The sequence below is a fragment of the Lepidochelys kempii genome, chromosome 13 (genome assembly GCF_965140265.1).
Source record: "Lepidochelys kempii isolate rLepKem1 chromosome 13, rLepKem1.hap2, whole genome shotgun sequence".
Taxonomy (NCBI): domain Eukaryota; kingdom Metazoa; phylum Chordata; order Testudines; family Cheloniidae; genus Lepidochelys; species Lepidochelys kempii.
The window spans coordinates 8,250,537-8,263,915 of NC_133268.1; the positions used below are offsets into that span (position 1 = coordinate 8,250,537).

The 13,379-nt window shown below is 40.3% G+C and overlaps 1 protein-coding gene across 12 annotated transcripts in view; it reads right to left on the bottom strand.

The window, feature by feature from the left end:
* Positions 1-13,379, bottom strand: part of OSBPL2 (oxysterol binding protein like 2) — a 50,289-nt gene that overhangs the window by 5,079 nt on the left and 31,831 nt on the right. For 11 of the 12 annotated variants that reach the window (XM_073309144.1, XM_073309146.1, XM_073309143.1 and 8 more), the window contains 7 exons: positions 12,293-12,390; positions 11,387-11,569; positions 7,730-7,837; positions 6,734-6,823; positions 5,886-6,009; positions 1,231-1,350; positions 106-229 (listed from right to left, as the gene is read on the bottom strand). In XM_073309144.1, coding sequence (XP_073165245.1) covers positions 106-229; positions 1,231-1,350; positions 5,886-6,009; positions 6,734-6,823; positions 7,730-7,837; positions 11,387-11,569; positions 12,293-12,390 — 847 coding nt within the window. The remainder of the gene's footprint in view (positions 1-105; positions 230-1,230; positions 1,351-5,885; positions 6,010-6,733; positions 6,824-7,729; positions 7,838-11,386; positions 11,570-12,292; positions 12,391-13,379) is intronic. The other variant, XM_073309148.1, reaches the window with a different exon arrangement.

Sequence of the window (13,379 nt, forward strand, 5' to 3'; positions counted from 1 at the left end):
CCTCACCCCAAACCAGTTCTCTTCCATCTTCCCTATGGTCAGGGAAGTGGATGGGTGTCAAGAGACAGAATTAACAAATACCAAATCTCTAGCAAATACACGTACCCAGCTCTCCATTTTCCATGCCTCTGATATCTGGACGTAGACGACAATCAGTGGGAGCTAAAACTGCTTCCATGCCCGTTTCCAGCTCATTGAGACTCACAGCAAAACTGGTGAAATTGTACATCTTAAGGCAGAATAAAGATATAGTATATAGTAAAGTTTTGGTTTTTTTTAAAAATCAGTGACATTTGATTCCCTTTCCTGGGCTGTCACAATGGGATTTTCAAAAGCACTTATTGAACCAAATCTGCTCTCACTGACTGTAGTAAGAGCAGGGTTGGCTAATGCTGAGCACTTTTGAAAATACCACTTTTAATTGTGCTGTGGACTCTGGCAAATAAAAACATGATACTGCAGTGACTGAAGAGTCCTTGCTACAGAGGATCAAGAAAGCTTGTTGCTCATAGGTTCTCTGATTCTGAGCTGTCTCAAGGGGTTATCGTTTTTATAATTTATTGAAAAGGACACACAAAACAGACATGCTCTCTAAAAAAAACTGGCCTATTTTCCCCTGATATCAAAGAATGACACTCTGGGCGTTTTTCAAATCTACCTATAAGTAGGGCCCTACCAAATTCTCGGCCATAAAGAACATGTCATGGGCCATGAAATCTGGTCTTTTGTATGCTTTTACCCTACACTACAGGGATTTCATGGGGGAGACCAGTGTTTTTCAAATTGGGAGTCTTGACCCAAAAGGGAATTGCAGGGAGGGTCACAGAATTATTTTAGGGGGGGGTCGTGGTATTGCCACTCTTACTTCTGCGCTGCCTTCAGAGCTGGGCGGCTGGAGAGTGGCTGCTGCTGCTGATTGAGGGTAGTAAGGGTAGCAGTACTGCAACCCTCCCTGCTAACCCTGCAACCCTCCTCCCCACAACTCGTTTTTGGGTCAGGATTCCTACAATCACAACTCCCTGAAATTTCAGATTTAAATAGCTGAAATCATAAAACTTATGATTTTTAAAATCTTATGATTGTGAAATTAATCAAAAACGGACCGTGAATTGGGTAGGGCCCTACCTATAAGATTACCATGTATCTAAAATGAGTTACCCTTGTCCAGTATGATAATGTTCTTGGCCAAGCCACTATGACCAGAGAGTTCTAATTTATTGAACTAGTCACCTGTGATGAGTTTGGTGGTCTAGAATTTATTCTCCAAAGCAGCTTACTGCCTGGTATGACTTGCACAGTCTCTTGGATCTCTGGCATATCATCAGCCTCATCGTTCCCAGCATCTTCGCTCTGAAACGAAAACACAATAATTGATAGTGGAATAGAGGGAAATGACATACAGCTCTTCTGCCTAGAGTTCTCTGGAGAGGACATTAAAAATCCTATCGAATTCAAGACATTCCATTATTTCACCCCACCTGTATCTCTGCTCTCCTTTCCTCCTCCTCATTTATGCTCTTCTTCATCCTCCATACTTCATGCCTTCTTCCACACTACCTACTACGTTTGGAACAACTCCTAGTTTCTATCTAGAAAAAGCACCTTCTGTCATCATTCATGTCTTCCAGAAATCTTTTCTTTCTTGTTTACTTCACCCTCCCTTTTCTTGACTCATATCCTATTTTTCCTGTCTTCGATCAGTAGCTCTTCTGCTGTGGTAATGCGTCGATACCTATATCCACACTATACACCACTTTCGGCAGCAGCATGTAGGGTATGTGTAGCTACAGGCCACAGTGATAAACAAACTGCCTTCACACCACGGTGTGTAGCTACATGTGTCAGTGAAAGGCTCTAGCACAGGCGAGAGCGGTGGGGGGGGGGGGGGGGGCGGGGGCGGGCAGGGAGAGGCACCTAGGGTGACCAGATGTCCTGATTTTATAGGGACAGTCCTGATATTTGGGACTTTTTCTTACATAGGTGCCTATTACCCCCCACCCTCTGTCCTGATTTTTCACACTTGCTATCTGGTCACCCTAGAGGCAGCAGAGAAAAGCTTCAGCAGCTACCACCTACCAGAACCTTTCACCACAGTGAGGAAAACTCTGGCAGCAGGAAGGCAGCAGCTGCCACAGTTCTTCCCTACAGTGTGGAAAGGCTCCAACAGCAGGGAATTGGCAGAGCCCTTCCTCACACAAGAGCCTTTTCCTGCAGCAGGGAAAGGCTCCAGCCGCTGGGAGGCAGCAGGAATATGTCTACACTTGCTATTTAAAGCGCAAAATGTCCCTTTTTTCCGCTAAACCTGTGGGAGCGTCTACACTTGTTAATGACCTTTTGTGGTTAAATTCAGAAGTTTCACTGCAAAAAGAAAACCACCTTCACAAGAGGCTCTTTCTGCTGTTCTTTTTGTGCTGTTGTGAAAGTGAAGACACATTCTACCCGTTTAAACGCCTTTTGGCCTCCAGAGGATATCCCACAATTCCAAAAGTGACCACTCTGGCCAGCATCTCCGCTGCTCTGACGCCAGGTAAACTGACATCCACCCCACCACCTGTGAGCCCCAGGAAGTTTGAAATTCCCTTTCCTGTTGCGAGTGCTCATCTGCCCAGGTGACCATGGCTGCTCCACATAGCAAACAATCCCCTGCTTGGAGCAATGCCGAGCTACTGGACCTGATCAGTGTTTGGGGAAAGGAGGCCGTGCCATGCCAGCTGCGTTCCAACCATAGGAATTTCCATACCTAGGAGCAGACTGCACGCAGCTTGCAGGAGAAGGGGCACAACAGGGACACCCTGCAGTGCAGAGCGAAGGTGAAGGAGCTGAGGAACGCATACCACAAGGCAAGGAAGGCAAACTGTCAGTCTGGTGCTGCACCCCAAAGCTGCTGTTTTTACAGTGAGTTGGATGCAATCCTAAGTGGTGACCCCACCTCCATTGCAAAGAGCCCACTGGATACTTCTTCATGTCTGGAGTCAGTGGAAAGTGGCCCTAGCCACGAGGAGGAGGTCCCAGATGAAGAGGCAGCGGCTGAGGAAACTGGAGCCTGTTGCTGCATGCACTCAGGACCCCTTCTCCGCTATGTGACTAAAAACAGCAGTGTAGACAGGATGACACGGCCTGGGCGAAGAGAGAACCATGCAGGGCATGTACCTGGGTACATACCCAAACCCTCAGGCATGTTTGTACTCTATTTACCTAAGCCGGGCCTCACCATCTACATTAAATCCACACAGGGGGGCTACCTGAGTACATACTGTACATGCCGCCAAAAGAAGCGCACCATGTAGATATAGCCTTACACTGTTATGTAAAGTGCTACATACATTGGCAGCACTAGGTAAGCAATAAGTCATAAGACATCTGTACTCCTGAATCTTGTGTAGTCACATACCAGATTCTGAGGGCTGGTTAGCAAGCTGATATGCTCATGTTCCTTAGGCTTCAGTGAAGCACACCAAGCACATAATTTCAAGAGTCAAACATTTTAGATCCTCTGATTGCTTCTTTACCTAAATCAATCCAAAATAAGCCATCATTTTACACCAGGACTCATGCCCCAGTACAGTGCAATACTGGTTCTTTCTGCCATCTTTGCTGGCTGCCTAGAGGTCATTAAAGATTTCATGATGCTTTTACAAAAAGGTTGAGAACTTTTCCAGGATTCTGACCAACATTCCCACTCTCCACACTAGTAAAATAGGTACTGCTGAGGTGCATATAGCTGTCGCATATGCCTACACAGCCACTGCACTACCAGTATGAAACTGATTGAAGGGGTCCCTTCATCTCTTATGATCTACAAAGAGGTGGTAAAAAAAATTAATACCAGTACCTTATTCCAGCAGAATTAAGGAACCTAATTTCAGATATTCTAGGAACAAAATGTAACAGTTCCCCTCAGGACGAGATTAGACAGACTGAAAAAAGAACCAGTCTTCACGAAGTGTAAAATACAGCAGAAAAGAAAAATTTTCTTAGTCTAAAGTGAAGCCGGAGCATCAGTTTTTCAATCGTTAAAAAACAGGGTGTACTGTATGTGCTGCTTGTGCATAAGCCCTACCAAATCTGGTAGCTTGGTGGCTCCCAACAGTGACGATCCTTAAAGGATCCTTTCCTTTGGAGAAGGTGACATTGCATGGAATTTTGTTTCATTACCATAAAATACTTTTTTTTTTTTTTTTTTAAAAGCGAGAGTAAAATACAGAAAGACAGGTTGTTTCCTCCTTCCTTTGTCCAGATATTTTATTTTTTCCATTTAAAATTGGAAATGGTATGATTGCAGGTTCCGGGAAACCACCAGACAGACAGACCTCATCTGCTGGCCAAACTGGAATTCAAATGCTCTACTGCCTTATAACATGAGAGAGGGGATAGGGTTGTGCTGTCAGAGGTAGTGCCATTATTTCAGTGTCCAACACTTGGAAATTGTAAACAGAGGAAATGCAAGAGGTATTTCAGAATCACTACAGTGAACTTTGGTACTACTGCTTAATGCTTTACTCTCAAGACATACAGAGGACAAAGACATTCAGGAATGGTATTATAAATTTTCACCCATTTTAAAAACTGTACGTAAGCCTCACAAGCCACCAGCGACAGTCAACCAAAAATTTACCGCCAAGAAGAATCTGGCTACAAAAAATGTAACATTACAGCATTGCATCTTTCACACAATATGAGTGAAATTCACACTCCCAGGGTGAAGTCTGAATAAATGGGCTTTGCAATCTGAGGTGAGGAAATATTCTTCCTCCCAAACCTGAAAACAGGATGTGTGCAATTTAACCACAGTCTCTGCCACCACCATCTTTTAGCCATAGATGTAGCTCACTCAGTGTGACCTCGCCCCAGATACGGTCTGTATCCAGTAGATTTGCACAAGCCATTGATCATTTGGTCACCCTCCCTGCCATTCCTCCCCTGGCCCACCTTCAACCCTGCAACTCTGAACTCTCACTTCTTGCCACCAATCCCCTCTATAGGTGAATCACTGTGAATTGGGCCTTCCACAGTTAAATTGCAGAGAGGTCAAAAGGATTTCATCCCTGAGAGACTACCTGAAAAATAATAATGACCATCAATAGGGAAGTCCAATACATTGACAACCTAGCTGAAAATGTCACACAATTAAAAAAAGAAACAAGATATTGGGATAAGATAGATGATGTACATGTATTTAATCCAATAATGTCCTGTTTGGCTTGGTATGCTTTGTTTGTGGAACAGATGAGTAGTACTGTATTCTGAATTCAAATCAAGCTCAAGCTTACTTTTCAAGCTTCCTCTCAAAAAAATAAATCCTTGTGAATGCTTTCCATTGGCTTCCTGTTAGGCAACTCCCCTTCTAAATGCAACTTCGTCAGAAAGGGAAGATTAATTTGATTTTTTAAAAAGCTTATAGCCCTCATTTTTAAGCTCTTCTCTGCAACATGAACCCTAAAGGCTCAAAACACTGAAGGGAAATAAAAAGCCAAACTTTTAAAATCTCATATTTTTAAGACAGTCACATGATTTTTCGTGTACATTTTTAAATGCCTGAGTTTGGCAATACTGCCATTTTCCTTACTAACAGACAGCAAGATGTAACCCAATCTCTGTAACAGTAGTCACCAAATATCAACCCTAACCTCCATGACCAATCCCTGTGAAATGCTGAATGCCCTCAACTTTCACTGAAGTCAATGGGAGTTCAGAGCACTCATCAGTTCCTGGTATCAGGGCCCTAGCTATGAAAAATATCCACTATTATAGCTATCAGTTCACCACAACCACATCAACAGATGTTCCTCTAACAAGTAATTTTTCCATTTCTGAAGATGCTTCCTTCAAATGGGAGAGAAACAGCAACACCAGCTCTCTCCTGAACAATTATACTAAAACCTTACCGGTTTCATTTTCTTCTGGTCACCACCTCTCTTTTCATTCTTTTTAGAAGTATCATATGTGGCAGGATTGATACACCACAAGCATTCTGTCCATTTGCCATAGATCACAGAGAGCTTCTTCTTGCTATTTATAGAGGAAAGGAGACTTATTTTTGCTGCCCAATTTCTATAACTTCCTAGCCTAAATTAAAATCAGCACGATATACTGGTAATCCAGATTATATTCAGGTTTTCCGGTTTCTTTTTTTCCCTGATTACTACAAACTTCTGGGAAGCCATTTTATCAGAACCATTTATAAATGCAAAGATGAATATTTCAGTCTATCCCAACATTTATGGTATTCAGTCCCGTGCTTTAAATGCTCCCTCACTATTTAGCCATCAGCTGTGTGCTTGTTAAATTGATTATAGAAACAATGAAGCTGATATTGTAGTGTATAAAGACCAAGAGCTATATAACAGGTTGCATTTGGGGAATACACCTGTTAGCATTTTTTGGTAAATATTTTAAAATGAAGACTAGAAGTCCAAGGAAAGGACACAGTTAGCAATTGTATTATTCTCTATGTTTTCTCTAGATACCTCTCCTTTAAATCCAGATTGCTGCACTTAAGTCCAAGGTGCAAATGGCACTAAAGCTTTGCTAATAGCGAATGAAATGCTCACTCTAAAACCTGTAAGTGTAATACTGACCCAGAAAATAGAAATGAATGAGAATGGGAGGACTCTGTAGGAATGTAAAAATTTAGCAGTCACGTTGAGCATGTGTCAGTCCAACAAGCTAGCACTATACAGAAAGTACTAGGTGCCCATATAGTATAAGACAGACAGACAGACTTTCCACTTACTTTTTGTCCTGAACGTGACCCTCTACTCTGTGAAGCTCTTTCCCAAACAGTCCACATGGTTTAAAATTAAGGATACATTTATCTCCAGTACTGCAAAGGGAACAAGCGTACCATTTAGAAAGCCAGCACCTAAATGTCTGAAGTGCAGTGTTCACTAATGTATTTACTTTGCTAAAACGAAACTAACACTATTTAATGAAATCACTTAGACCTGTGTTTAATATTAGAAATCGGGTAGTAAAAGCCACTGGATTATTGGAAGTCCTTGTTGCTCTTTTTTATTCTAAGACAGGCATAAACGGTAACACCAAGAGCTTGTTAAAACCAAATGAAGACTTGAATGGGTGATTTCTGCATAAAGTGTGCATATAAAACTCACTGGAGTCATTGGGAGTTAAAAGGAAAAGGAATATAGGACTGTCCCCTACCCAGGGTATTTCTTATTATATCACTATCAATACCTTTATGGTGAGCTAATCACATGAAGTTGACAAAGCTGCTAAAGGTAGCTCACACTGTAAACGTGCACTCAAGTGCTTCTGCCAAGCTACGTTACAGCCAGACGTCAAGCCAGGATTCCTGGACTAAATTCAGAAAACTGAAATAAGCGTGCCCATTATTGACTAGTGTGATGGTGATTTATGCTGTGTTGCACATTACACATAATTCACTGCAGAGCCATTAAATGGCAATTCACTATCGACTGGGCGAGGTTTGAACGGGTGACCTGGAGTTGAAAGATTCTGTATCCCATCCAGTCTTCTACATAATCATATGTACTGTTAACACTGTTTTGATATTTGTTTCAAACACAAAAAACTATTTAACCAGTTCAGAAGAAGAAATAATTTAAACAGAGTTTTCAGCAGATCAACAGGAAATAACATTTTGGACCTACAAGATCCATTACAAAGGGGAAAGCTTTTGGATCTGTGATTACCATTTATCAGTCTCTATAACGGCCAATGCTCGTAGCTCCATAATTAGCAATATTACCTGTGATTTACAATTTCTATTGTTCCATACTGTTCTATCCACAGTTTACCTATAATTATGTTATGTACACAACAGGTTGGGTTTGTCCACGTGTAAGCTTCATTGTGTCTGTGAAAGAAGCCAGAAAAGTGAAGTCAGATGCCAGGAAACTAAATCCACTTCTTGAACTAAAGACAGAAGGTGAAACAGCATTAAACTCTAATTGCCCTGAATCTTGTAGTGGGGTGGAACACGTAGTACCCCCCTGAACAGTATCTACTTTACTTAAAACAAAAACAAACAAACAAAAAACCACTTATGGATTTTCTTTATAATCAAGGCAGTGTGTTCTATCTGAATCTCACTAGACATTAATAGTGATTTAAAAAAAAAGAAAAAGGAAATTGCTTATGGAATCATCTACAAATGTGTGCCCTTTGATAACTTGAGCTCTGGAGCAGGACATCAGTAGCAATCAAGACATTTTAACTATTTTAATCTGTCCTTTTAAAGTTGTGAGAGAATCTGATGCTCACAAGAGGATTTTGACTGACAGCCCTAGAGAATGAAGTCTTCTGTTCAGCCACAGGAAACTGCACTGTAACCTTCCCCAAGTAGTCCCACCACAGGCCACAACCATGACCCAAAGAGACCACTTTGAAAGAAAAGAAAGTAGTTCACTCTTCATGACTATTTCATATGAACATCTCTGCTGAGGCTGCCATCAAGGATGCTGGTCACGACCAGTTTTGATAGAGACATGGATGCCTCTCCACTAGGAACTAGGCAGACCAACCCACTCAGATAGGTTTTCACACAAGCATCTGATAGTAAATGCTTTTGGACCTTGTTTCAGAGATGTGGAAGTCAATGGGATCTGTGGTGCAGAGTACTGGGGGGCAAATCAGGCCCTTAATCTTAAGTGAGTTCTGGGGGAATGAACTGAAAAAAAAAATTGTAATCTTCCCCCTAAAAAATAAATAAATAAATAAATAAAGTCTTCACAACATGTAGGGACCCTTGAGACCGGCACTGCTTTCACAGAAGTCAGCAGGAGTTTTGTCATTAGTCACTAGAGTTCGTACCTCCCTGATTCTACAAGCAATTACTGACACCAGAAAAATAACCTTCTTGTGTAAGGTTTATACTTGAATAGAATGCCAGCTCTTTATCTGAAAAAAAGGTTTTTGTCACTGAATCCATGACGCTCTTTTCAGTCTTTTAAAAATATGTTCACAATCTAATTTAATCCTTAATTCCATCTTTCCACTTCATGCCTATTTTTTTTTTACTACAAGTTACTCTGAAGAAAAAAATCCTAGCACTAACATGCTCTGTAGCACCAACTTTACAGAGACAGTGTTTGTCGACAGTATGCATCCGATGAAGTGAGCTGTAGCTCACGAAAGCTTATGCTCAAATAAATTGGTTAGTCTCTAAGGTGCCACAAGTACTCCTTTTCTTTTTGCGAATACAGACTAACACGGCTGTTACTCTGAAACCTGTTTGTTGAGTGGAGTCCTCAAAAAAAATGTTTCTAAAAATGGTCAAACTGTTAATCTGTCAACAAACAGGATTCCTAATTTCACTGGTTTGGCCAAGTCATATTTCTGCCATGAAGTCATCTTTTATCCCTCTTTCAACGCTGATGAAGCAAATACTGTCTGGATTTAGCACACTAAGCAACTAAGACATTTTAGTAATACTGTAAATCAAACTTTTCTCTCTCAATTCTGATTACACAGAGAACACAAGAAAAAATAAATATTTTGATATAATGGCAGGAAGAACAAACAATTAAAGCACCAGCCACTTTCTAACCTTCACCTTATATCAAGAAGTGACTGAACAAAACTTTGCTTAATGTATCTGACTGGTCTGTCATTTTCCAGTACTGCATAGACACAGCCTTAAAGTTTGAATCCTTTAGTGACAAACTGTCTCACACTGAACTTTAGAACAATAGTTGCATTTTCATACAAGGCTCATGTGGCGTAAGAAATTAGAGCACTTTAATATTTCTATTCATCCTGCGGTTTTGGGGATGGCAACATTTGTAAGGCCCACAAATATAACAAGTTGAAGCAGCACCCGCCTGTCCTAGTTTACCACTTGAAATGTAATTTAATATTTCGGTTGGTGAAAGGTGGCTAGTAATCTAACTACGGATGTTTTGAAAGTGCAGTCATGACAAACACAAAAGCAGCACGTGTATTTACTTACAACCTAGCTTATTAAACACATTTGTTTCTAATCAATTCTTGTCCAATACTGCTAGTATACTTACAGGTCTAGTTAGATCAATAGAGAGCCTAGTGTGTTCACAAGAAAACTACAGCACTGAACAGTTCAGAACCCTAACACACCTTGAAGTGAATAGCACAAAACCTCAACTTGCTCTTTTCTGAATAATCTCTTGTGGCTTGATCAGTCAAAAGTGTTTCATTAAAGGCAATTTTTCCATTACTAACTTTTATTTTGGTTGAATGTTTGTAGTCTATATTTAAAAATGTATTAAAATAATTTATCTACATACCAAGGAATTGGGGCATAGAGGCAAGCTGCCCAATTACTCTGTTTTCATCACAACACAGTTCAGATACCAAGCAGCTCATGTTTTATATTCCCCAGAAAGATCAGATATCATGGTGTATATCAGAAATTCAACTAAGAGCATCAAGTTACTAGTATAAGTATCTCCAATAGAAGTTAACCCGTTATAAGGTTACCAGTCACCAAGTTACAAGGTTACAAGTCACCACCTTATTGAAACCAAATGTCTATTTAAAGGTTTCACAAAAGCAGGAGATTTCAGAACCACTTCTCTAAATCTACATCTGTTTAAGAGCTCTTATGAAACCACCTCAAAGTGCTCAATTCCAGAATGACTTACTTCATTATCATCCTGAGTGCACTCATTAATTCCTTACAGAAAAGTCTAGGGAGGCTTTTTAATTTGATTATAGCTCGGCCATGCTACAAAACAATTTATGAAATCACTTTCTTTGTAAAATATGCTCTCAGTCAGACATGAGCCTGCGAATAACCTGGAAATAGAGATTTGGTTTCAACGAAGAGGCCTCTGTACACAAGTAGGTGAGTCATGTCTAACTGCAGGTAGAAATTTATCTGAATTCCTGGGGTTTACCATGGCATACAGTACCTGTCCTGAAGAAGTTATATATAGTTTACACATACACATGGTTAACATTATCAAAACTATCTGTGGGATTTAGAGGCAAAATTCCCAATGAAATTAATGTGGCACCGATTATCTCAGCCAAAGTATTTTTAGTTCTCTTTTTTTAAAAATTTATTTATTAAAGGCACCTAACAAAATGTAAAGAACAAGTAATTTTAAATAGCATTTGGTTTCAAGAAATGCCAGTTGCCTTTGCAGTAAAAATCAGGCCAAATTGTTACAGCTGCAAGACCATGGCATCCTTCCAACAAAACCCTGGAATTAACCGATGAGCAATAGTCCATGCTTAAATCCCGAGTATCTCTTCCTTCCACCCACTCCAAGAAAAGTTTCATTATTAGTTGAATGATTCTTCAAGGTAGTCATGGCCCAGATATATATATATATATATATATATAATGGTCCTTTACCATTTTTTTTAATATAGTTAAGGGATATATGTCCAATAGAGAAAAAAGTTTTTTGGTTATACTTACTTTAGAAGCTCCAAAGTAATTGTTCCACGGGGCTCTGCTTCTATACTCTTCCCCCAGAACTTTAATTTGGGGTAGATTGATCCATGAAAAACAAAGTCCTTATTGAGGCCTTCAGAATAAAATGCACTAACAGGTGGGTGGTGACTGACCTGTTCAGATATAAACCTAAAGCCTAAATCCTCCCTAGAGGGGGGGGGAAAAAAAAAGTCAGGTAGTCAACCTTTATCAAAAAGGGACTTTTATTAAAATTGCAATAAAAGTCAGATCACACATTTTTAAAAACATGTTTGAGGATTTTTAGACCAAACCTGAACTCAGATCCCATGGTCTCCATAGTTAATGTATGGCGATCAATAAATGCTTATACACATCCCCCACCATAAATACTGCATCACAAACTGAACACTATCAATCCGGGAATGCATATGAAGTAATTTCAACTGGGCAACTCCTGGCAATTCCAAAGCTTGCTGGGCAATAGTAGTCCACCTCTGGGAAACTGGGTTCAAATATGATTTACAGGACAAGTGACCAGATGAAAGGGTCTCAATCTACTCTGACACTAGGTCATCAATAAGGTACTCGCTACAGTAATTATGAGTCTCTAGTCAGAAGTGGCTCTTCGGAAGAATATAATATACACTTCGCTGCCCTTGTACAATGCAGAAAATATGAGTCAACAGGTAGAAATAAAGTTCTTCTAAAATCAGTATCTTCTCAGATTTCATATTGATCACTGGGGTTTTCAGCTAATTGTGGCTATAGCGTTTAGATATATAACTGATCAGAGTGAACCGATTTTATCTTGGGGAATAAACTATTTTCCAGTTTGCCATGAAGTCAGTTTAATTCACTGACCATCAACCACCCTCCTCTTCAACGACATTTAAAAGAATTCAGTGTCACCTGATTAATTCATAGGTTTCTCCTAGTAGAGGGTTAAATGGTTTGCCAGTTCTCTCCCACTGAGAAGCTACTGCAGAAACTGCAAAAGCAGCTACAGCCTGTAAACAAACACAGCAGGATGCAGTCTTCAGAGAGAGCTCCACTGAAACAGCAGTATCTTACAATACATTTGCATGTGCTATAGCAATTTTTAAAAACCCTCTATGTGCAGGAACTCTACCAACTTCTTGTACCCCTGAGATTCCCCCCTTTCTCCACATGCACCCAAACACACCAACACTCTGGAGAGTGTGACATTTTTTAATCAGCCAGAGAAGTTGCTGTGTGTTTAAGGTTAACACATTCACAGATCCTGACAGACCCAAACTAGGAATAATGATCCATGATAAGTAATACATATATGTGTGTGAGATGAAGAATATTTCACTTCCAAAAAGCAATCATTTTCTCTGGCAAACTTTGCCAGATCACACTGACTACTCTCTGTTCCTCTTCAGTCCCGGTCTTTCTTAGACCTGCGTGTTCTTTTCTGCCCATCTTCCCCTTCTTTTGCCCAGTGACTGTGCAGTGGAATCTAGTTTAACATAACAGCAGTCAGGTATCATTTCCAGTGTCACTACGGAGAGGTCACTTTCACCAGTGTCCCTTGCAAAGCAGCAGAGTTTTTATTTTGTTATATTTCATACATCCTGCTGCCAGGAATAAAGGACAACGGTAGCATCACACAGATTGAGCCTAAACTGCATGTATTTGTCATACACAGTTTACCATGTGCTTCTTGTTCTCTATATTTCTTTTAAGTAGAAATAGAGTTCCAGAGGAACACTTAAACCCGGATGTACACTAGTTTAGGCCCACCATCAACAAGTCTTTGAGCATGTGACTAACCAGATACTTACTCTGCTCTCTCCAAGGTACGTAGGGTTTGGGGTGGGAGGGAAGAATTGGAAATAAAGTCTGGCTCTACCAGACCATTCTTAAAAACTCTCAAAATGCCAGTTAGCAAATGGATTTGTTTGAGGCAGTTCAAAGCCATAATCTGATCTTCACTAAAAATAATGGGTTTGTGCAATTTTAAAAACAGTGA